The sequence below is a fragment of the Erpetoichthys calabaricus genome, chromosome 4, assembly GCF_900747795.2.
Source record: "Erpetoichthys calabaricus chromosome 4, fErpCal1.3, whole genome shotgun sequence".
NCBI classification, from domain to species: Eukaryota; Metazoa; Chordata; class Cladistia; order Polypteriformes; family Polypteridae; genus Erpetoichthys; species Erpetoichthys calabaricus.
In genome coordinates, this window is record NC_041397.2 from 146,319,576 (window position 1) to 146,346,072 (window position 26,497).

General features: G+C 39.4%; 1 protein-coding gene across 2 annotated transcripts in view; it reads left to right on the top strand.

The window, feature by feature from the left end:
- The first annotated feature begins 221 nt into the window (after nt 1-221).
- LOC114642871 (nectin-3-like) overlaps nt 222-26,497 on the top strand; it is a 513,459-nt gene continuing 487,183 nt past the window's right edge. For both annotated transcript variants that reach the window (XM_051926988.1, XM_051926987.1), the window contains exon 1: nt 222-335. In XM_051926988.1, the coding sequence (XP_051782948.1) occupies nt 242-335 (94 nt within the window). In that variant the 5' untranslated portion in view covers nt 222-241. The remainder of the gene's footprint in view (nt 336-26,497) is intronic.

The window sequence follows — 26,497 nt, forward strand, 5'->3', positions numbered from 1 at the left end:
AAAAATGGCACTTCGCAGAATAAACCAAACTTATTCATTTAATAAAATGGTGAAGCTTATATAATTTAAAATATATTTTTATTTATATTATGAATTTTTATTAACTTATATAAATCGGCAATTAACGGTTTTTGAACACAATACCCCTACGGAAGAAATGGTTCAGTCCAGGCACAGCTCAGTCCCCATGGAGCGCAGCTGACTGAGGCTCTAGAGTTGAGAAGAGAGTTTGTTAAGGATCATGGCGGGGAGATTGTCATTTCATTGCTGCCGGAATATTTCGTCCTTAAATTGGGTGAAAGCTGCATTGTTGTTTTTTATTTACCACCTGGCTGGTAAGTTTATTACTTTGTGTTTAATTGTACTTTTAATCTTTACAGACCAATATGATAAAGTTTGAAAAAGTGACCCTCGCGTTGCAGCGTGCGTCAGACCGGGAGAAGCCTAGGAAAACCAAGTTCGTTTTCTTCAATTATCTTTGACATGTGTCAGGCGGGACGTGTTCTTCCAAAGATGTACCAAATAATTACGTTAGTGGAGTTGTTATAATTTCAGAGATTTTGGGAGCTGTATAGTGGTTAAGAACTTCGCAGTTTTGACTATTAATATTACACGTATTATCTGTGTAACATTACACACGTATGCGTATTAGAGAGACTCATACATCAGCATAATTCAAAATTTAGTATCATACATAATAAAATGCGCAAAGGGAGTAGGCTTCTGTAGTTACAATGTGTTAACCATTGTGCTTTCTTGCCGTAATGAATGTGGGATATATACTTATACAGAAGTGCGATGTTTAGGATATAGCGGATTTGATGATGGACTGTGAAGTAAGTACATATGTAGTTGCTTCTTGGTGGTTTTGTTTATTTAGTGATACATGTGTTTCATTAAAAACCTACACTGATGGAGTACAAAGTTTTCAGTCGTTCGAAAGTATATGTAATTCGACCGCCGCCTTAAAATGCATGGATTTACATCACTTCCCTAGCACGCCGCACATAGCCCTCTGTGGTGCACTCCACGTAAACTCCTCTCTCACGTGTAAGAAGAACAAGCTACTCGCACAGTTGTATTGGATTTATTATGTTGGTTGTTTAGCAATGTTACAACACCCGTAATAGTTCAGGAGCAAGCACAGATTTCTTCTGAAAGAAGTATCCAGGCCTCCTTTGAGCCGCACGGGATTCCCAGGCAGTTGCTTTTCAGGGAATGAGAACCTCGTTTCCCTACGCTGTGGATAAGGATGAGGTTGGGGGTGGCAGGCTTAGATTCGTTTCGCGCTGAGTGACGTAATTCTGTTTTGTGTGAAGGAAATGGCAGAGCATTAGGCGTCTGAAGGTAGGAGCTACCATGGAAACTAGCGCAACGAGCTATAGGCGCAGAGTACCTTAAAACAGTATGCACTTTTAACACAAACGACCTTTGGTCAAGAAAGAAACAGTAAAATCTTAAAACACTGAATCCCGATCTCTGTTGAATATGTTTTTAGCAAAGGAGAAATTAGACAACGAACACCTTTTTTAATTTAAAAAACTAGAATAACTTTTCATCACGACAGTTTGTTACAGTTGAATGGGTACTGCCATTTTGTCATTGCTGTTACGTATCAATCCCGGTCCTTCCAGCCTATTTCGACTAATGCAGTGTTGATGGTGCACTACGGTTATGATAGCTTAGGTGATCCATGTATTCGCCGAGCCTCCGTTCCCTTCACGTACATTCACACCTGTCAGCAGCTTCCTTCCAGTGAGTTTTGGCTCCTTTCACATGGTTGGCGTAAAACCTTCTCAGCGAAGGATCGTGAAGCCTTGTCGACGAGATTGGAGAAACAGGAGCGTTTTTCGTAAATTACTCAAGATCGAGATTAACTGGAGAGCTTACTTCAGTTTTGTCACCTGCAATTTCGTTTGATGAAAGAAACTGACAGTTTGAGGTATTTGGACATTGAGGGCTGAACAGGAACTGAGCGATTTGAGAGCAGCATTAAAATCTCCACATCAGGGTTTTCAACGAGTTAATGCTCTAGTCACAGAAATGATACAGATGGCATTGATATAATGGATAAGAAACTGAGTCCGTTTTAAACTAATTACATATAAAGTAGAAATTTCTGACATGATCATGTAAAAGCACTGGTTCTTTCTCTATATAATGATAATAAATATAGCAGTCAATAAATAAAAACTTATGGTTTATTTCAAGTGAATATTTTATTAATTTAATATAGAAACCATATGCTAGTTTGTAAATAATAAAAAAATGTGCAAGACATTTAGTCTTTGAGTTAACAAACAAAACTTGCAAATGTCAGTGTCCAGTCCTACCGAAGTTATTCTGTTCAGTATAAAACAGAACTGTCTTGTAACGTTTTTAGTATGAAATATGTCCCCAAAAGTAAAGGTTAATTGACTAATGGGCTGGCTAGAAGTGCTATAAATTGCTGTATTCTGAAAGCCTAGAAGAAACCGCTTCTCCTTGAATGCACAAACTGAATAAACTTGATGATATAGCTCATATGATGAGTTAATAGAAAAAATCTTGTTTATTCTGTGAAATTATTTACTGTAGGAGACCTTTTGTTGGTTTTTCTTTTTAAGAGTACAAACTAAAAACAATCCCTTGTAGTGATTTTTGAGAATTCTTTGCCATGCTTTAATTATAACTAACACAACACTGCAATATTTTTGGTAAACCCTAAACAGTATTTAGATTTGTATTCCCTGTTTTTGAGCATATGTTAAGTGTGGCAATTCTTACTGTCATTTACATAGTTTGAGCTGTGGCAAGTTTGACATTCTCATTGTCCCAGAGTGAGGCGATTTCTTCACAGGCTTTCTGCTTCATTTTCTAGTGAGTGGAGCCTCTATATTGACAATTAGCTTCATGCCTGCTCCACTAACACAGTGCAAACCAGTTGCAGTAAATTTGCATTCTATCTGAATGTCTTCAGAAAGATGCCATAGGAGAACATTATTTATTTATTTATTTTTTCTCAGAAAATCCCATCCACACAGTCTCCAGAAAGAACTTTTACTAATTTATAGTAGATATGTGACAGGCTACATACAGTAAATAACCATCAATACATGGTCACAGGTTTATGAAATACAAATGATCATAATTTTAAAGGAACTGATGCAGCATATGTGTGATAACACAAGTTAAATCCAGTTTTTCTTAAAATGTTAATATCCTGCAGCCCACAATACATTAAAGATTTGGGTTTTTTTTCCACCTTTTTTTGAAGTTTTTCAAAGTGTAAAGAACCAGTTTCAGAATAAAATGGTGCTTGGTCAAGCAGTGGAGTTACAAGGAACTACACAACCCAATAAAGAAACTATACGGTGCCATTAAGGATCCATTATTTTTAAGAGTGTAGTCACTGAAGGTTATGTGTGAAAATGCAATGGGGTACTTTTTTTTTTTTTTTTTGTATTTATATATGTGTATGTATATATGTGTATATATGATATATGTGCTCACACTGAGGTTGAAGGGTAAAAGATTTTTACATCAACAGTTTTCCTTTTGAATGAGCGGGTTAAGCTGACTGGAAAAGAGACCTTGTAGCTTCTCTTGACACCTGTTGAATTGCACTAGAATTATGGGCTGCCGATGAGCTTTTGGAGACAGTTGTTACAGAGGCACAGCTGCTAGGGTCAATAAATGAAATGCTTCATATTTCAGGGGGTAAGTGAGTGTGGTCTGGTAGTGTCCGTGAAGCCATTTATGGCCTATGACTTTGAGTCCTGAGCTATTGTACTGAGCTTTTTAGAGCCTGAATTTTTTTATGAAGCATAGTAGATTTAATTCATAGTAGCACTGTATTAGAATGAATGAAAACATTTTTGTTGACCTAATTATTTGTCACTCTGACAGCCAGAGTCCATATTTCCCTGCTTTACTTTTTGAATGACCTTTGCCATTGGCTGCACTTAACTACACCAGAGCTATTTGGAATGAATGATAGGAGCAGATGGACTGTGGAAGCAATGATATTGATTTTGAAATTAAAAGTATGCTTTGTGCCTCTTTTTTTTTTTTTTTTTTTTTTTCTTTTTTTTTTTCTCTCCCCCAACTCTTTGCTAGAATTCTCAAATTTGGTAAAGCTGGAAATGTTTGTGTTACTAATGTCTGCTGTCCTGTTGTTCCAGTATGCATGGTCTGAGATTATAAAATCTCTTATGTGGAAAAAACCAGGAAATAAACCAACCTAGAACATCAAATTTTTATACTTACTTACATGACTGTTTGTCCTTTCCACTTGGTTACCAATTCCTATTTTTTGGGCTGACTGACTCGTTTTGAAGTTATGATTTTTTTTTTTTTTTGTGGTCTGGTCTTGAGGTAGGGTGTCATGAAAGTGTCTTTTTCACTGTTTCGTTTTGTCTTCATCAAAAATGCATATGTGGTATGAATAAGGACTGTCATAAAACAAAAGGTTGCAAGCAACTTTGACTGGGAGAAACACAACTTGATTGAACCTTTCAATATAGGTGTTGCATCAATAGATGACTATTAGGATTTTTTTTTAAGCTTTATTTATACACAATGACGACAGTGATTAAAACTGGATGTGTATTTAACTCCCGCAATCCCCAATATTGTCTGTAAACTTGCGTTTACTTCACGTTGTCTTGTGAAGTTCTCTTACTATATGGGGGTATTACAACATTTTAATGAGGTTTTGTGATTAGATTTATATACACAAATTTCATTTGAGCCAGGTGCTGGAAAAGATTTGCTTTTTCTTTCATTGCAATAATGGTAAAATTTGATGAAAGTCTTTCCTTTCTTTTTTTTTTTTTTTTTTCTTTTATGTTTTACATTTTTAAGTATTTGCTGACAATGTCCAAGTTAATCAGTTGTATAGTAATCTTTATGTACTTGTTTATATTTATGGAAAAAGATTTTGCCGTGATTTTGTGTGTGTGTCAGTGTTTCATGAATTCTACAACGATTGGTAAAAAAAATTTTTTTTGTTACATTGGCAAAATATTAAACATTCCTTTGTTCTCTTAAGGTTGTTAAAAATCTTGTCATTTTCCTTCCCCTTTATGAATACTTGATGATGAGACATTTTAATTTAAGCCTAGCATAACTTTGTCCTGCAGTGGTTTTCTATTAAACATATTAATATGATTTGTATGTATTTGCATACTTGCTCTTTTTTAAATGCCATATATAACACCATAATTTACTCCGTTTTTACTTAATGTCCCAACTAGTAGGTGCATTTATCATTTCGGTAGTTTAGTATAGTTTAATCAAGCTTGCATGTTTATTTGAATTGTAGCTGGTCAGTGCCAGTTAAAATGACCTCCTCCCATGCACATCATTAAAAAAGTGCTTAAAGGAATTCTCAACCTTAAAGTGATATTTTGTTTTATGTTACTTAAACTCTATACATTGTACTGATAGCTGAGAAGAATTTTTAATCCTATGTTTTCATGCAGAGCAGAGAGAAAATAGTTCATGATATAATTAGGGCCCTATGGAATCTGTTTTATTTTTTCACAGATTGTTTTATTTTTTGATTTTGTTTTTTTTTTTTTTTTTTTTTTTTCCCCCCCCTTGATTCAGATTTTTTTTCCCCCGTAAGTAGCAACAGCTACAACAAAACAATAATGAAATGGCACTTTACATACCTTTTAATGAAACAGAACACTAGCACAACTGAATCTTATTTTGCAGTTCCATTCATCAGGTAGGAGCCCAGATCCCCCATGACGCTGTGTACTGAGACTGCAGTACAGTCAGTGCACTCCAGAATTGTAAGTGCTGTTACTAGTTTGATGCATCCTTCTGAGATGATGATTAACTTCTTTTTTTTTTTTTAAGGTCTAGGATATTTTTTTACAGCCTGAGCTGATGTGTTCTCAGCCAGAAAGAACTTTGTGTAGAGGTGAATATGTTCAGAGTGGTACCCTACTGATTTCGAACCAGCTATTCCACCTAGTATTTCCTGCCTTAGGGGTTCCTGGCAGGCTTTTTGAAGAAGGCAGACTTTACCCACATCACTAGAGATGCTGCCTCACTAAAGTATTTCTAGTGCTGCCAGGTCTCTCCCACCAAAACTGATAACATGACACAAGCAGGTTAAATGTACATTGTTGGGCATGACCCTTTTTAAAACTTTGTGGTATGCTTTCAGACAGTATGATGAGTTGTCTGTAACCACTGCTAAAATGTCATTCAGATTCAGATGGTTGTGAAAGGACTGAAGTGCTGCCTGTGAAAAGTTGGAAAAGTTGCAGCTCTACATAAAGATAACATCTGCCAAAAAGTACTGGTCTTCAGTACCTGTAATGTTTACAGATTGAAAACGTGCATCATTACATCTGTAGTTTCATCTACTGCATATCTTAAAATTAGTTTGCATTTGCTTTGTAGTTAATTTATCTACAAGATGCTAAATCCAGGAATTAAACAGACAAAGAGAGACCCGTATTTAAGGGCTCGTTGCATCTGCCGAGAATCCTGCTCTTCTGCCCAGGCTTGTAGGTGCCGAGTTTATAATGGAAGAGTCAAATGTGGACTTTTCATGCCTCGTCACTGTGAGGCAAAACATTTATTAAATCCAGAAACGTTAATTTTTAAAAGGGAACCCATTAACAACCAGTGGCGTTCACAATAACATTTTTCTACGGGAAAGACTGTTAATACCAGTTAAATATAATTCCATGTACAATTAGAAGTGCTACATAAAAGAATTACAGTCAAATGTTTATATCACTATGTTGAGAACTATGTGGTCTTGACTATTAACTACAACGTAAATTTTATTGCGACGGATCTTTCGAAGAACGGCCTCCATATGTTGTTCAGAGACATGGGGCAAATTAATTTGACGAAGAATGCTATTATTTTTCTGGCAATGCACCTCCTTGTTTACAATGCTTAATGAAGAAAGGACGCATCTTTGTAATTTTTTCGAGCGGTATGTCTGACTCGCATGGCCACAAAGTCCTTCACAAACTGGCATCTTGGATCTGGTGATTTTGTTTCTTCAATTGCTACCTAAAGGGGAACATTTTTTGATCTTAATTTCTCCTTGTTCTTGAGATGGGTTTTAGATTTGATTTGGTCATTGCAAGTATATTTTCGTGCAGTCTATGGTATGCTGGCAAAACTTGCAGAAACGTTGTCCAGATTCGTAAAAGTCGCAGGGATATTGGTGTACCCTAAATTTTGCAGTTAAGCTTGTTTTAGTTTTTTGCATGTAGTTAGGGTTTTTGATATTGCTCGCTTCAGCATTTCTGTCTCGTGCAGCTAGCTAATTTCCGTGCCTTTAATGAGAAAACATGCAGGAAACATGCACATAAACGCATAGATGCACAACTTAATTTCTGCGAAGAATTGCATTCGCTTGGAAAAACAAAAGGAAAATAGTATCTGAATGATAAATGAAATGATTGAATAATCTGTAGTTCTTTTGGGAAGTTTAGTAACAGTTACCCCTTCAGTCTGTAAATTCTGCACACTTCAGTTTTTAAATCTAAAATCCATTTTTATGTGTTAATTCCGTGATTCTGTCCGTGTTTTCCACATCGTGGAAATCATAGGACCCTATATAATACAAACCAACAGTGACCAATGCTGTACAACAGCAAATGATGTGAAAAATGTTCATGGAGAAAAAAAAGAAATTTGATATACTCGCGTCACATAATCCATATGTCAATTACCCAGTTATATTCTCAAAACTTTTTTTTTTTTTTTCTTTTTCTTAAAGTATTGTTGAACATACCTTGGAGAAAATTGGTGCACATCACACAAGAAAATAAAGCCTCATGGGGCTGACTTTTTGAATTGAAGGTCCAAGTTAACCCCTTATTTGTTAAGGGTCCTGTCTTTGTTTCAATTTTCAAAGTAAAAATATAATGAAAAAGCATGTACACAATAGAATTTTTTAACATTGGTTTAAATATATCTAACACATATACATCTTCTCTAATTTGAAAAAAAATGGTTAAAGCACATGCTTAAATGTAATTATGTATTTATTATTGTTAAAAATGAATGGCAACTCTAATGGCCCTGTATGGTTGAGAATGGGTGAATGCATGTGCCCAGAAGTGGATTGCTTTATTCACTAAACATGGATTTTACCTTGTTTGTGAAGTTGCCTTGAAGTGGATTGCCTTGTTCTCTAAACATGGTTTAGTTTCAGTTTTGTTCTAAAATGGGGTTTACAGCTTTTGATTTATATTTTATTGTGTTTTTTGATTTAAGGTTATGTGCTGCTCATGAATATTGATGAGTTTAAAAAGAAAAAAGATTTCTGAGCCCAAGAGAGATTCTGGGTTAATGCCAAGAAGGCTGAGCAGGGTTGAAAATGATCAGGTGTAGTGATTGCATGTTTTCCCAGACTATTTTATATGCTCACGATTAACACTGCATGAAGTCTTCTTTGGTGTAATGGGTGAAACGAAAATAATTTGGTAGTAGCTACTTTTTTGATGGGAGGATGGATTATAAAAAGAAAATTGTGGATTCATCTGTTGTCTAAGAGGGACACTTGAGGCAATGCCAAAACTAGAAAGAAGGAAAAACGCCACAAATAAGCTGTTGAAGTTAATGATAATGCCAATGACATGATTCAGTTTGTCATATGTGGCTGAAGAGGAGAGTAATGTGGGCTCCAACCATCCAGGTAATACAACTACAGATGGCTCCCATGTTCCATATCTGGCAGTGACAGAGCTTCCAGCCTAGTCCTATGCAAAGCTGAGAGTGAGTCCTTTGTCATCCTTGCCTGAAACTCCCACACTAATATTGGTACCAATACCAGCTGGCAAAAAGCAGTATCGAGAAAGTACTCCCGATTTAAGGATTCTGATAATTACTCCATTCTTTTTATCTTGTAAGCAGTCTGTGTTGTTCTGAGATTTTTATAGCTGTTTTATTGGTGGCAAAGCACTTAGCAGGGATAAATGTATAATTGGTGAAAAATATTAACATGTTGAGTCTCATCTTTTTTTTTACTTTGTAAAATTAACCCTAAAATACAAAAAATAGTTCAGTATTAACCATTCAGATATTGTTAGATGGAAAGTCAAACGGCACGGTCATACTCTTGAGAGTATATAAGTACTTTGTTGCTTTCCTCTTTGAGGGTAGAGATGGTTTCCTGCTGAAATACTCACTTAAATAGTAAGGATTAGTCCTGGTTGAAAAGACAGTGAACTGATGAAATTTCTTACTCTAACTGCAGCAATAAGTATAGAGAAGTGATGTGTTTCTTATGGAAAGTGTTTGAATCAGTGGGGCACCTTTTTTCTGGGGGGGTCAGGTCAGATTGGGGAGCATGCACTAGCACGGCATGTTGCCGCACCCACCACACGACGAAACAGCTTGGGGTCCTGGTTGGCAACTGCCCTAGGCAGACATACAGTCCTGTCCCACCCTCCGGAAATGACCATACATCTCTTGCAACCAGGTGTTAGGTAGCCGTACCCTTGGCCAGGTCCAGCTGCTCAGGCCCACAATTGGACCACTTGGCCGTAGTGCTGTAACTGACGCTCCCTTACAATGTAGGTAATGTGCCTCATTCAGGACTCCGTGAGCAATTGCTTGTTCAACACAAAGTGGTACCCAAGGATTCTCTGAAGAGATACAGTACCGGAGTCCAGTCTTTGGCTCGGGACACTAGATAGCGTCCATGTCTCACAACCATAGCAAAACAGGAAGCACCAGGATTATAAAGACTTGGACCACCTCCGTCTTTTTAGGAAAGATACCAGGACCGCCGTACACGCCTTTCTAGTGATGTCATGACCCCCATGCTGTCCCAGTCTGTCTACAGACTTCATAGGAAGAGACACCAGAGACTTGAATGTTGCTGCTGAGGTAAGTAAACCTCTCAATGCGGTTGACACTCTCTCTGCAGACACACACTGCTGATGGCTGTACCCAGGACGTCATTAAAGGCCTAGATCTTGGTTTTTATCCAGGACACTTGCAAGCCTAGACAGGCTTATACTCAATCGCTTGAGAGCCCTGAACAGAGCCTCCATTGACTCTGTGAACATCACAGTATTGTCCGCAAAGTCAAGATCAGTGAATCTTCTTTTTTAATTTTATTGATTTTATTGTAATCAATCCATACAAATAGATCAATTTTTACAAAAGGTAGGATTGAAAACAAATCAACCCCCACCCCTGAGAAAGAGAGCATGGCCAACAGAGTAAAACTTAAAGCCAGTAAAAATAAGTAAATTGATGAGTTTAATAAGCGGATAAAGATAAATGGAGAAGAAAAAGCAATGGGAAGAGAATCTGCTTCCTCAGTGCTTTAAGAGCTTAATCTAAAATGTTATTAATTGGATCCTGTCAGGTTTTTAAAAAGTTCTGCACAGATCCTCTAAGTGAGAATTTGACTTTTTCCAATTTCAAATAGTATAAAACCTCAGTTACCCACTGACTTAAGAGGAGAGTTAGGATTCTTCCAGTTGAGCAAGATAAGTCTATGTGACAATAGTGTAGTAAAGACAATCAGTCACTTCTCCACTTTAAGCCCATCAGGAAGTACACCAGACACAGATGTTAATGGGTTAGGAGGTATTGTGACACCAAGGCTGTCTGAAAGGCATTTAAAAATTTTGGTCCCGAATGATGTTAATTTGGTGCAGGCCCAAAACATGTGACCCAGTGAGGCTGGAACTTGATTGCAGCATTCATAGGTTGGAGCTTGCCCTGGAAACATTTTGGACAATTTTAAACGAGACAGATGTGCTTGATTATATAATTTTGAGTTGAATAATTGTATGCTTTGTGCATATGGAGCTCGAGTGAATTCTTTGCATTGCTACCTTCCACTCCTTTTCTGATATGTTGAGGGAGAGATCCTTTTCCCACTGTCCTCTTGGATCTTTGAAATGGAGGGACTGTAAATTGGTTTTATATATTGCAGAGTCCTTGAAACTGAGCAATATTTTTTTACAGCATAGAGGAAGGTGGGAGATGAGGAAAATCGGGCAAGTTCTGTTTAACAAAGTTTCTAATTTGAAGATAGTGAAAGAAATGTGTTGCTGGAAAGTTAAACTTGGAATGTAATTGTTCATAGGTTTCAAAGACATTGTCTATGTAAAGATCTCTAAGTGATTTAATCCCAAATGTTTTCCAGATATTAAAAACTGCATATGTTTGCGAGTGTTGAAAAAGGTGGTTCTCGTGTGGAGGTGCCACAGATAAAAGCTTCTCTATCTTAAAATACTTCCTACATTGGTTCCATAAATGTAATGAATTATTATTATTATTATTATATATCTGAGTGAATGAAGCACAATAGGATTGTTAGTATATTGGCGATTACTTGCATTTATAGGGGCACAAAGCAAGGAATATAAAGAAGTACTGCAGGATTTTATTTCTATTGTGGACCAAGCCTGTGTATGTTCATCTATTTGTGTCCATATCCAGGTTTTTATAGCTTGTATGTTTGCTGCCCAGTAATAAAACTGAAAGTTAGGTAGAGCCATGCCAACTTTTGCCTTAGATCTTTGTAGTGTCGCTCTTTGGATATGTGGATGTTTTAAGTTACAAATAAATGAGGTTATGGTTGAATCTAATTGCTTAAAAAATGATTTATTGATGTATATTGGAATGTTTTGAAATAAAAAGAGAAGCTTAGGAAGGATATCTATCTTAACAATGTTAATTCTTCCAGCCAGAGTGAGTTGAAGAGTTGACTATCTATGAAAGTCTTGCTTAATTTTTTCCATACAGATGGTGAAATTTTGCTGATAAAGAGCTTTTACTTGTGATGTTTACCCCTAGGTATTTAAACTCATCTGCAATGATAAAAGGGAAGGTGTCCAATTTAATATTGTGTGCTAGAGAATTCACTGGGAAGAGTACATTTTTATTCAAATTTAATTCTGAGACCAGAAATCTTTGAAAAATCTGTAAGTGCTATTAGGACTGCAGGCACGGTACTTTGTGTGGTCTGATATATACAGTACCATATCATCTGCATATAGAGAAAGTTTCTGTTCAAGTCCTTCTCTGATAATCCCCTTTATCTGATGAGCATTTTGACAGTGAACCTCCAGTGGCTCAATGGCAGTTGCAAAAAGTAGTGGTGACAAGGGGCATCCTTGTCTGGTACCATGTTCTAGTTTAAAGTAGTCTGAATTAATGTTGTTAATACAAACGGAAGCTTCTGGATTGGTATACAGTAATCCCTCGCTACTTCGCGGTTCACTTTTCGCGGATTCACGACTTCGCGGGTTTTTAAATACAAGTGATTGCCCGCATATCGCGGAAGTTATGTTCCAGACCCATCAGCAACAGGAGAAAATCTGCGATATAGAAAGACCATATAAATAAACATTTTTATAGTTTAAGCCTTAAAATACCCATCCCACATGCTTTAAACACATGTAAACTTATAAAACACACTTTGTTAACACATATGATATGTGGATGTCGGGCTAAGGATATGAGTAACATCTCACTATTATAAAACATTTTAACTTCACGCAAGACAAGACAATGAGACAGGAAAATTGGTGATGTACAGGATTTTAAATTATTGACAGGCAGAGCGACAAGCAGCACAAAGCCAGCACAAAGTCCACTTCTCCTTAGCTTTCATTCAGCTCCCCACCCCCTTGACAATGCGAACTGCGCCTCCGGGAAGGGGGGCTTTGAGCGAACGTGCGTTCAGCCCTCACAAAACCACACACACACTCCTCCTCCTTCCGAATGCGCAGAGCGGCAAGCAGGCATTTTGGTAGAAGCAGCACAAAGTCCATTTCTGCTCAGCGTGAGTTCAGCTGCCCCCCTTCACAAAGCGAGTGCAGACACATTGACGTCTGATCGCTGCGTGCAGTGTTGGTCTGAGGTGTTTAAGAATGTAGAAAGTGTTTAAGAGCATAGGAAGTGTTTATAAGAGTGTGGGAAAGGTTAACAAGAGAATGAGAAAGGTTTATAACAGTGTGGGAAGGGTTTATAAAGCCTTAAAATATGTTTAAATAATAAAATAAATATAGGTCGCTACTTCGCGGATTTTCACCTATCGCGGGGGGCTCTGGAACGTAACCCCCGCGATAGGTGAGGGATTACTGTACAGTAGTTTGATCATGCACAAATGTTCAGGCCAAGCTCAAATTTCTCTAATGTAGTGTGTGTTAGGCACCGCCGTGAGTGTCAGCCTTTCCAGCAGCTCCGTGTAGGACTTTTTTCTCTATCTCTCTGATCACTCCTACCACTTTCTTTTATGTGGACTCGTTTCCTGGACACTTTTTACTACTTTAACATGGATTTTTACATGCCGAGACTCATCTGTTCAGGTAGTCAACTTCTAGCACTGAGAACAAAGGCCTGTGGCGGTGTGGTTCCCTATTTACCTGACGAGGTAAGAAGGCTGTATCGTAGCAGCAGAGAAGGTGCTAAGCTAAAGGCTAAGCGGCTAGCGAGGAAGTGGCGATACAAGCCTTCGGTGCCTTCTGTGATCCTGGGAAATGTGAACTCCCTACCAAATAAGATCGATGAACTGGCTGTGCTGGTGAAAAATGTCAGGAACTACAGAGAGTGCAGTTTGTTGTGTTTTTGTGAAACATTGCTAACAACTAGCATCCCAGATGCTAACGTGGAACTACCCGGGTTTAGCACAGTTAGAGCGGACAGAGACGCAAATACCTGCGGGAAGCGGAAAGGAAGAAGACTCGAGCCTTTATGTGAACACATGGTGGTGCAACCCTGGACATATAAAAAAAATCTCCACTTGCTGCAGGGACATCGAACTGTTGGCCGTAAGCCTGCGTCTCTATTACTTGCCCAGAGAGTTTGGACATGTCATTGTTGTTTACATTCCTCCTCGCGCGGACGTGGAGATAGCAGGTGACATCATCCACTCAGCTGTTGCTAAACTCCAAACACAGCACCCCGAGGCGCTTGTGCTAATCTCTGGAGATTTTAACCATGTGACGCTGGACAAAACATTACCTGCCTTCTCCCAGTATGTGGATTGTAACACCCGGGGAAATAGGATTATTGACCTACTGTATACAAACGTTAAGGACGCATACAGCGCCACCCCGCTGCCTGCGCTTGGGAAAGCAGATCATAACCTGGTTCTGCTTCAGCCTCACTACAAACCAAGAATGAGGGAGCTATCTACAACCACACGCTCATTCAGGAAGTGGTCCCCTGAGGCAGAGCAGGCTCTGAGAGACTGCTTTGGAACTACGGACTGGGATATCCTGCAGGGGTCACATAGTGAGAACATTGAGGAGGTTGTTGACTGCACTACTGACTACATCAACTTCTGTATGGACATTGTAGTTCCAGTAAGAACAGTACGCTGCTATGCTGACAACAAGCCATGGATTACAAGTGACATCAAGGGCCTTTTGAACCAGAAGAAAAGGGCTTTTAAAGGCGGTGATCAGCATGAGCTCAAGCACATACCGAAGAAACTCGGCGTCCAGCTCAGGGCGGCGAAGGAGCAGTACAGGAGAAAACTGGAGCAAAAGTTGCAGAATAACCGCATGAAGGAAGTGTGGGATGGGATGAAGATCATCACTGGCTGCAGCTTGAAGCGGGGTGCCTCCATCCAGAGAGACGGGGAGAAAACAAACCTGATCAACTTTTTTAGCAGGTTTGACCACCCTAACCCACTCTCACCTCTGAGTACTGCATCCTCCACCCATCCTTCTGCTGGTACCAGCATAGGAGAGAGTTTTCCCCCACCCACAATTAGAGCAGCCCAGGTAAGCAGACAGCTGAGGAGACTTCATGCCAGCAAAGCAGTGGGTCCAAATGGAGTATCTCCACGACTCGGGGGCCCCAGATGGCGGCTAAAATGGTCGCCAGTGTGACTTGATTTTCTATTTTGCGACTAGTTTTTTCATTCTAGTCGCCAGTGGCGACTCTCTCTCTCTCTCTCAATCTAAGAAAAGTTTTAAAATTAAAGCAGCAGAAACAGCTTTTAATTATGTGTGAACACTCTCAGCACGTGTCTGCCTTTCCTATTACACTTTCACGTGATTAAAGCCAGACTGAAGCGAGGCATCATCTGACACGCCCACTCTTCTTCAAACCTCATCTCGCTAACTGCTGCGGATAGGGATCTGAAATCGAGGAGTAGTCGTAGCCCGATTCTCTTCTAATTCCTTCCTAACTTTCCACGTAACACGTAAAATGGCCAAACGAAAAATTTCTGACTTTTTCTCAATGCCCACTCGTCCAAATCCTGTCTTGTCTACTTCTGAACAAACCAAAGATAATTCAGTCAGTGGGTTATCTGAGGTACAGCCACCGGCGTCCGGAATTGTACAGTTATTAAAGGATGACAACTCCGTCCCGTTAGCAAAGTCTTCTGTGCCCGCAGCTCCGACACCTGGAAGACAGTTTTTAAAGCGGCTTGGTTACAGGAGGTCACTTGGTTACGGTATGACAAAGGAAAGATGTATTGCAGCTTTTGTGCACAAGACAAGAAATTGCTGGTAAAACAGAATTCATTTGTGGTATGAGCCATTTTAAAAAGGAAACTGTGGAAAAGCATGGTGAGAGTAAGAAACACAAGAATGCCAGAGACTGTGTGATCGCTAGGGCTGCTCCTCGTGACACCCCCATAGCAACAACAACAACAACAACATTTATTTATATAGCACATTTTCATACAAAAAGTAGCTCAAAGTGCTTTACATAACGAAGAAAAGAAGAATAAAAGACAAATAAGAAATTAAAATAAGACAACATTAGTAAACATAGAAAGGAGTAAGGTCCGATGGCCAGGGTGGACAGAAAAAACAAAAAAAAACTCCAGAAGGCTGGAGAAAAAAATAAAATCTGTAGGGGTTCCAGGCCACGAGACCGCCCAGTCCCCTTTGGGCATTCTACCTAACATAAATGAAATAGTCCTTTTTGTAGTTAGGGTTCTCACGGAGTCACTTGATGCTGATGGTTATACAGACTTCTGGCTTTTAATCCATCCATCATTGTTGGAACATCATGGTGCTTTGGGTAGATGGTGGTGGCACAAGCCACCACCAATAGGACACCGGAAAAGAAAACAGAAGAGAGAGTAGGGGTTAGTACAAATTTTGAATGAATAGTTATTATAATGAATTGGATATACAGAGTGTCAGGATTAAATTACAGTGAAGTTATGAGAAGGCCATGTTAAAGTAATGTGTTTTCAGTAGTTTTTTAAAGTGCTCCACTGTATTAGCCTGGCGAATTCCTACTGGCAGGCTATTCCAGATTTTAGGTGCATAACAGCAGAAGGCCGCCTCACCACTTCTTTTAAGTTTTGCTCTTGGAATTCTAAGGAGACACTCAGTTGAGGATCTGAGGTTGCGATTTGGAATATAAGGTGTCAGACATTCCGATATATAAGACGGGGCGAGATTATTTAAAGCTTTATAAACCATAAGCAGAATTTTAAAGTCAATTCTGAATGACACAGGTAACCAGTGTAGTGACATCAAAACTGGAGAAATGTGTTCGGATTTTCTTTTCCTGGTAAGGATTCTAGCAGCTGCATTCTGCACTAACTGCAAACGATTGATGTCTTTTTTGGGTAGTCCTGAGAGGAGTGCATTACAGTAATCTAGCCGACTAAAGACAAACGCATGAACTAATTTCTCTGCATCTTTCGATGATATAAGAGGTCTAACTTTTGCTATGTTCCTTAGGTGAAAAAAATGCTGTCCTAGTGATTTTATTAATATGCGATTTAAAATTCAGATTACAATCAACGGTTACCCCTAAGCTTTTTACCTCCGATTTGACTTTTAATCCTAATGCATCCAGTTTATTTCTAATAGCCTCATTGTATCCATTATTGCCAATCACTAAGATTTCGGTTTTTTTCTTTATTTAATTTGAGAAAGTTACTATTCATCCATTCTGAGATACAGGTTAGACATTGTGTTAGTGAATCAAGAGATTTGGGGTCATCAGGTGCTATTGATAAATACAGCTGTGTGTCATCAGCATAGCTGTGGTAGCTCACGTTATGTCCCGAGATAATCTGACCTAATGGAAGCATGTAGATTGAGAAGAGCAGCGGACCCAGGATAGAGCCTTGTGGAACACCATATAGAATATCATGTGTCTTTGAGTTATAATTACCACAACTAACAAAGAATTTTCTCCCTGCCAGGTAGGATTCAAACCAGTTTAAGACACTGCCAGAGAGGCCCACCCATTGACTAAGGCGATTCTTAAGAATATTATGATCAATAGTGTCAAATGCGGCACTCAAATCTAAGAGGATGAGAACAGATAAATGGCCTCTGTCTGCATTTACCCGCAAGTCATTTACTACTTTAACGAGTGCAGTTTCTGTGCTGTGATTTGTTTCTAAAACCTGACTGAAATTTATCAAGAATAGCATGTTTATTGAGGTGCTCATTTAACTGCATAATGACTGCCTTCTCTAGAATTTTACTTAAGAAAGGCAGGTTAGAGATGGGTCTATAATTTTCAAGAGAAGAGGGGTCGAGATTATTTTTCTTAAGTAGGGGTTTAACTACCGCAGTCTTAAGACAGTCTGGGAAGACCCCCGTATCTAATGACGAATTTACTATGTCAAGAACATTATCAATAAGCACACCCGATACTTCTTTGAAAAAATTTGTTGGTATTGGGTCAAGGGCACAGGTGGATGGTTTCATTTGAGAAATTATTTTATGTAAATCAGGTAAATCTATCCTAGTGAAAGACTCTAATTTATTTATTATGGAGTACTGGGGTTTCGGGGGATCCTTAGTGTTGGGGAGATATAGTATGTTATTTCTAATATCATTAATTTTTTGATTGAAAAATACAGCGATAGCCTCACAGGTTTTACTGGAAGTACTTAGGAGGCATTCCTTTGAGTTACCTGGGTTTAACAGATGATCAATTGTCGAAAATAACACTCTGGGATTACTAGCATTGTTATTTATAATCTTAGAGAAATAGCAGCGCCTCTCAAGACGGACTGTGTTATTGTATTCTGTTATTTTAACTTTTAATATTTCATAGTCAATAGTTAGTTTAGTCTTCCTCCATTTACGCTCAGCTCTACGGCATGTTCTCTTTAAATCAGACACTCTTTGGGTCTTCCAAGGTATAACAATGCTAGAAGATTTTTTAACTGTCTTTTCAGGTGCAACTATGTCAACAGCAGCCCTCACTTTAGTATTAAATCTTTCCACCTTACTATTTACATTCTCCTCGCTATTATAGTTGGCACTATAAACGGACTGATTGGTTAGAATGTTTGTAAGTTTTAAAGTTGCTGATGAGTCAAAGAAGCGTTTTTTAACAATATGCTTCTCATGAGTGTTTTCTATCATTATTTCTATATTAAAAAGTAGAAGAAAATGGTCTGAAAGACCCGTATCAATGACCTGCTTTATATCAACTTTTAGTCCTTTAGTAATTACTAAGTCTAACGTATGACCTGCTTTATGTGTAGGCTGATTAACGAGCTGTCTCAAATCAAAAGAGTCCAGGAGGTTCATAAATTCTTTTACTTTTTGGTCACATTGATTATCTACATGAAAATTAAAGTCGCCGACTATTAAGAGTGCGTCATAGTTCGTAATTAAGATTGACATCAAGTCAGAGAATTCCTCAAAGAAAGACGCGTTGAATTTAGGAGGTCTATACACGGATAATACTAGAACGTGAGAATCTCCCTGAATAACAATGGCGAGATACTCAAAAGACTTGAACTTACCAAACTGATATTTTTACATTTTAACCTGCTAGAGTAAATGTTTGCTAGCCCTCCACCTCTCTTTCCTTGGCGATCAGCACGAGTAAAACTGTAATCCGGAGGCGCAGATTCGATTAAAACAGCTGCGCCATCTGAGCTAAGCCACGTTTCACTTAGTGCAATAAAATCTATTTTTTTTTCACTAATAATGTCGTTGATAAAAAACGTCTTGTTAGTTAAAGCTCTAATATTTAATAGTGCCATATTCAATGTTTCAGAGGAGCAGAGATGAATACTATGTGCGTTATTGATATAGGGAACAGGAATTAAGTTATTTTTATTAGCGCCGCTCTGCGTGTATTTTTTATTTAATCTATGATCTGTTTTTACAGTTTTAATACATTGTTCATCTAAAGTAGTAACTTTAATTAAATTATTGGCGTTTATGTCGTATTGCCTAGATTTTCTATGTGCATTAAGATTGGTTATTACAGTATTTATGTTGCGCACTTTTATGGAAGATTTTTTTAAACAATTATCATGACCAAACACAGGAGTGGCATTTCGGAAGGGGTTAAAAGCAGAGATAGATAGTCAAGATAAACGAATTACCTTCGCTATGTTTTCGGAGAGGACCCGGGCGCCGAAGCTGTTCGGATGCAGGCCATCTCGCTTGAAGAAACGCGGTCTTTCCCAAAAGAGGTCCCAGTTGTTAATGAACCCGATGTCTTGATTCTTGCAGAAGCCCTGCAGCCAGTTGTTTAAACCAAGCAGACGACTGTAATACTCGTTTGATCGTCTGACGAGAGGGAGTGGACCCGAGATGAATATCTTTGCCGATGGGGTCCTCTCCTTTGTGTCTTTAATTAATGCAGTGAAGTCTGCCTTGAGGATCTCCGACTGTCGGTGCCTTATGTCGTTTACGCCAGCATGTATAACAATGGCTCCAACTGCCCTGTTCTTGTAGATCGCCGGTGCGACGTCTCGTCACATCTCGGACACGAGCACCGGGAAAACAAGAAACAAAAGATTTTCTATTAGGGCAAGTGATATTGAGGTTCCTAACAATAGAATCACCTACCACAATTACATCACCAGGAGCTGAAGGCGAACTGGGGACGCTTAGAGGGTCAAACCGGTTCTGGGTTACGATAGCAAAGGCAGTGCAACGTGTTTGTGAGAAAGTGACAGAAAATGAAAGAATTTTAAAATAAAATTCAATGCAGCATGTATGATTGCACTGGAAGAAATACTGTTCACAAAGTTTAAATCTCAAATTCTGCTGATGAAGAAGAATGGCATGGATGTGTCAAAAACATATGATAATGATGCAACCTACAAACTCTGCACATGCTGTATTGCAGATGAATTAAAAAGTAATGTGCTGGAAGAAGCTTTAAAGGTAAACTGGATTTCTGTTATAACTGATTGTCTTTCCCTGAGATATCTGTTCCACAATGTTCCATCAGATACATACCTACAGTATGTGATGACACCTAAGACTCATCTAGTAGGTTTGGCTGAGATTGATTTATGGTCATGCAGAAGGGATTAAAAACACCATTAAATCACTGCTTCAGAATGCTGACCCAACCAACCCAAATTGGTGGGTACATAAAATGAGTGCTTTTGGAGCAGATGGTGCAAGCGTGAACATGGGTGCAACAGAGGGAATAGGGGCACTTTTCAGAAAAGAGAGAGGTAAACATGCTCTGTCTTTCCACTGTCTACCCCATCGGCTGGAACTGGCAACACTAAACACACAAAGGTCAGTGCCAGTGATTGAAAAAGTTTGACCTTCTACAACTAGTGTGGAAAACATATCATTTCAGTCCTAAAAGCAAGCGGGAGCTGAAGGCTATAGGAGCAGAGTTAGGATGCACAGTACGAAACCCATCAGCAGTAAAAACTCGGCGCTGGTTGCCACACATTTATTGGGCACTCTGTTGTTCTCCATTCAAACTGTGCAACAGGTCAGGGGTAGTACACTGCTGTGCATCATCATATGGAGCAACTTTGTCATGTCCAAAAACATAGACATAAAAGGAAGAGCCAAACACATTGTTCAGCAAATGGAAAGCCTGTCTTTCATTGCCTTTTGTCACTTTTTACATGACCTTGTTTCAGAGGTCTCAAAGCTGAGCCTTACACTTCAAAAAAATTTTCATATACTTCCTCAGGCAGTTGCTGCAATTGTGAGCTGTGTGGTAACAATTAAAGGATTGAAGGAAAATGCTTTGAGAGAAGGGAAGCTGCAGGAATTCTTACAGCACATAGGTTCTCAGCCTGAAGGTTCAGTGCAACAGGAAGGACCATCAACAAGCAGGATTGAGAGGGCTGCAAGTAGCCACACAGTCATAACCTTCCAAAATGTTAAATTGAAAGGCCCCCAAAATCAGGCCACATTCAGAAGTGATCTAAAGGCCGCAATTGAAAAACAGTTGACATTACTGTTAAAGAATTGGAGATCAGGTTTGCAAACTTGATGTCAAGTGTTACACTGCACGGACATTCAAAGGGATCAGAAATCATCAAGTCATTTTCAGTGTTTTGTCATGATGCATGACCAGAGGACATTGATAGCTATGGCAAGTGTGAGATAGACACACTTGTTAAATGGTACAGGGAGCTCTTATCAAACAATGGCTGTGATGTCACAGCTGTGCAGAAGGAATGGCTAATGTTGAAAATATTAGTGAAGGGTCAGTTTATGGATAAAACGTACGGTGACCTATGGACAGTGATGCTGAGCAAGGAGCCGTTCTGTACAGATTTTAAAAATCTGCTTCACTTAGTCGAAATAATGCGGGTGCTTGTGATATCTGCAGCTCAGTGTGAGCGAGGATTTTCAGCACAAAACAGAGTAAAATCAAAAGTGCGCAACTCCCTCAGTGTAGAAACACTGGAAGACTTGGTAAGGATCAGTACAGAGGGCCCTACACTTGAACTTTTTGACCCAGAGCCCAGTGTAAAGTGCTGGTTGTCAGCCAGCAAAAAAAAAGCGCAGACCAAAGTATACTGGCTGGCATAATGATGCTGACATTGTAATGGTTAGTGACAGTGAACTTGAAGAGTAATTTCTTTATATTTGTACACTCATTGTGAAATTATTATTTCAGAAATGATTGTTTTATAATGTTATTGTGTTATTATGTGTAAGACATTTTTAGTGTTTGTATTTGTAGTGTTCCTTACACATGTTGTGTATAAGACTCTGGACTTGAAGTATTGCTTATTAGCAAACATTTGCACTGTTCACATTTATGTGTCATTTATTCTTCTGTTATTATCTATAAGACCTTGCAGAGGACATTAGTAGGCAGGTCAAATAGCTCAGATAGGAGAAAGGAAAGGCAGTGTGAGGTAGACCGAAGAAACAAATAAACAATACAAGTAAATATTATTTGTTTATTTCACATTTTGGCATGCGGTAGAGATTATGGCTCCCAAAAAAAGCATTTGGCTCCTAAATATTTTGGGTTTAGGAGCCAATGGCTCCCAAATTTTCTTTTTCTGTCTGGAGCCCTGCGACTGATGAAGGCCTGTGCGTTGGAGCTGGGGAGTCCTGTACAGCACATCTTCAACCTGAGCCCGGAACAGGGGAGAATCCAGAGGCTTTGGGAAAACATCTTGCATCACCCCAGTCCCAAAGGTATCGCGTCCTAGTGAGCTGACTGACTTCAGGCCTGTCACATGCACGTCACATGTGATGAAGACGATGAAGCGGCTGCTGCTTCACCACCTGAGGCCACAGGTCTGCCACGCCCTCAACTCTCTGCAGTTCACATACTAGGAGAAGGTGGGAGCGGAGGATGCCATCATTTACATGCTACACCGATCCCTCTCCCACTTGGACAGAGGCAGTGGTGCAGTAAGAATTATGTTTCTGGACTTCTCTAGCGCCTTCAACGCAATCCAACCTCTGCTTCTTAGGGACAAGCTGACAGAGATGGGAGTAGATTCATACCTGTTGGCATGGATTGTGAACTATCTTACAGACAGACCTCAGTATGTGCGTCTCAGGAACTGCAGGTCTGACATTGTGGTCAGCAGCACAGGAGTGCCGCAGGGGACTATACTTTCTCTGGTCCTGTTCAGCCTATATAAATCAGACTTTCAATACAACTCGGAGTCCTGCCACGTGCAAAAGTTCACTTATGACACTGCTATCGTGGGCTGCATCAGAAGTGGGCAGGAGGAGGAGTATGGGAATCTAATCAAGGACTTTGTTAAATGGTGTGACTCAAACCACCTACAACCTGAATACCAGCAAAACCAAAGAGCTGGTGGTGGATTTTAGGAGGCCGAGGCCCCTCACGGACCCCGTGATTATCAGAGGTGACTGTGTGCAGAGGGTACAGACCTATAAATACCTGGGAGTGCAGCTGGATGATAAATTGGACTGGACTGCCAATACTGATGCTCTGTGCAAGAGAGGACAGAGCCGACTATACTTCCTTAGAAGGCTGGTGTCTTTCAACATCATCAATAAGATGCTGCGGATGTTCTATCAGATGGTTGTGGCGAGTGCCCTCTTCTTTATGCTGCCTCCCCAGCACACCACCGTGTAGAAGAGTGACATCTCATGCCTGGACAAACTGGTGAGGAAGGCAGGCTCTATTGTAGGCACGGAGCTGGACAGTTTGACATCTGTGGTGGAGCAATGGGTGCTGAGCAGGCTCCTGTCAATCATGGAGAATCCACTGCATCCACTGAACAGTATCCTCCACTGACAGACTGAGGAGATCGTTCCACCCCCACACTATACAACTCTTCAATTCCACCCAGGGGGGTAAACGGTAACATTATACAATGTTATTGACTGTTATACCTGCCTCACACTCTCCACCTTGCATTTTTATCATTTTTTAATTAATATTATTTTTATCAGTATGCTGCTGCTGGAGTATGTGAATTTCCCCTTGGGGATTAATAAAGTATCTGTCTATCTCTAAGGATGTTCCATTTAATCATATCAAATGCTTTTTCTGCATCCAACGATATCATCATCTCTGAGGTGTTTGACTTTGCGGGTGAATATATTACATCAAACAGGTGTCGAAGATTGGAAGCTCAGTGTCCGCCTTTAATAAATCCAATTTGATCTTGTGATATTACCGAAGGCAGCACTTTCTCCATCCTATTAGCTAGGACTTTGGAGAGTATCTTAACCTCATTATTCAGAAGTGAAATTGGTCTGTATGAAGCACATCATAAGTCCTTATTTTGTTTAGGAAAGACGGTGATTAATGCTTGGTGAAAAGTTTCAGGTAGAATTTGATTGTCTCTGGTTTCTGTAAATGTTGCTAATAAGAGGGAAGCTAGCTGAGTGGAGAATATCTTATAAAATTCGACAGGGTAGCCTTCAGGGCCTGCTGCTTTCGCACTCTGAAGTGACCTTATAGCATCTAGTAATTCTGATAGCGCATACGTTTTATCCAATTCCTCTGCACTAAGAGTATCTATTAGTGGTATCTGTAATGCATCCAGAAATACATTAGATTGTGTTTTTGTCGTCTTTAAACTCAGTAGAATATAAGGATTTATAGTAGTCTCTAAATGTGTGTATTATATTTTTTGGTCAATAAATTTTGTCTCCATTCGTGTTGGTGATTGCTGGGATTGCATTGCAAACTTCTTGCTTGTGGATTTGTTGAGCTAAGAGCTTTCTCTCCATGCTAATAGTAATGATGTCTTGATTTAAAAATGAGTTGTTCAGTTTCTTAAGAGGTTGAGCTCTGAAAGCAGAGCCTGCCTTTTCCTGTGAAGAGCCTCGCTTGGACACCTGGCATGTTCTTGATCTATTCTAGTAATTTTGCTGGTTAGCTCTGATACCCTCTTGGTTTCTAATTTATTTCTGTGGGAAAGATATGAAATCTGTCCTCTTAAGAAGGCCTTCAGGGTTTCCCAGAGTATTCCTGCAGAGACCTCTGAGGATGTATTTGTCTGTAGAAAAACTGATTTGTTTTGATATAAATTCTGTACAGTTCTTTTGTAATAAAAGTGGATTAATAAGCCATCTGCGAGATTAGTATGTGGTGCATAATGATTTTAGCTCCAAGATCAGAGTGGCATGGTCGGAAATAACAGTAGTGTTGTACTTGCAAGATTTAATCGTAGGCAAGAAATTATTATCTATAAAGAAATAATCAATCCTTGAGTAGCAATGATGCACTGGTGAGTAGAAGGAATATGTTCTTGAGTTTGGGTTTAAAAACCTCCAGGGGTCTGGTAAGTTGTGGTCAGTTACAAACTGTGTAATTGTCTTTGCAGTGTTAGATAGGTCTCCTGTCACAGGAGTGATGACATCTAAGGCTGGATTTAAAACACAATTAAAGTCCCCAGCCATTATTTTAGGAGTGTTCACATTAGGAATGGATGTACAGTAATCCCTCCTCCATCGCGGGGGTTGCGTTCCAGAGCCACCCGCGAAATAGGAAAATCCGCGAAGTAGAAACCATATGTTTATATGGTTATTTTTAGAATGTCATGCTTGGGTCACAGATTTGCGCAGAAACACAGGAGGTTGTAGAGAGACAGGAACGTTATTCAAACACTGCAAACAAACATTTGTCTCTTTTTCAAAAGTTTAAACTGTGCTCCATGACAAGACAGAGATGACAGTTCTGTCTCACAATTAAAAGAATGCAAACATATCTTCCTTTTCAAAGGAGTGCAAAGCAAGCAGTCAAAAAAAAAATCAATACGGCTTTTTGGCTTTTAAGTATGTGAAGCACCGCCGGTACAAAGCTGTTGAAGGCGGCAGCTCACACCCCCTCTGTCAGGAGCAGACAAATAGAGAGAGAGAGAGAGAGAGAGAGATAGAGAGAGATAGCGAGAGACAGATAAAAAAAATCAATACGTGCCCTTTGAGCTTTTAAGTATGCGAAGCTCCGTGCAGCCTGTCCTTCAGGAAGCAGCGGCACACAGCCCCCCTGCTCACACCCCCCTACGTCAGCGCAAGAGAGAGAGAGAGAGAGAGAGAGAGAGAGAGAGAGAGAGAGAGAGAGAGAGAGAGAGAGAGAGAGAGAGAGAGAGAGAGAGAGAGAGAGAGAGAGAGAGAGAGAGAGAGAGAGAGAGAGAGAGAGAGAGAGAGAGAGAGAGAGAGAGAGAGAGAGAGAGAGAGAGAGAGAGAGAGAAAGTAAGCTGGATAGCTTCTCAGCCATCTGCCAATAGCGTCCCTTGTATGAAATCAACTGGGCAAACCAACTGAGGAAGCATGTACCAGAAATTAAAAGACCTATTGTCCGCAGAAACCCGCGAAGCAGCGAAAAATCCGCGATATATATTTAAATATGCTTACATATAAAATCCGCGATGGAGTGAAGCCGCGAAAGGCGAAGCGCGATATAGCGAGGGATCACTGTAAATACATTTTGCATGAATTCCCTATCATCTACATTTGGTGCATAAACATTTATCAAAATCACTTTACAGTTAAATGTACATTACAATTTACATAAATTGCCCGTGACAATCATATCTCCCTTCAGGATCCGATACTACATCTGATACCACAAATGAGACTGTTCTACGTATAAGAATTCCCACAACTTTAGTTTTCTTTGTAAAGCTGGAATGGAACAGTTGGCCAGTCCAGTCTTTTTGCAGCCGGAACTGATCCTTGCTTAATAAGTGGGTCTCCTGTAAAAATACTATTTTAGCGTTTAGACCTGTTAGGTGAGAGAATACTTTTTTTTCCTCTTTAATTCGTGATTCAGGCCTTTAACATTCCAGCTCACAAAGTTAAGTTTCCCATCATGGAGACATTGATTCTGAATTTTTGATGTCATTTTGTGTCTTAACTGGAAGTGAGACAGCTTT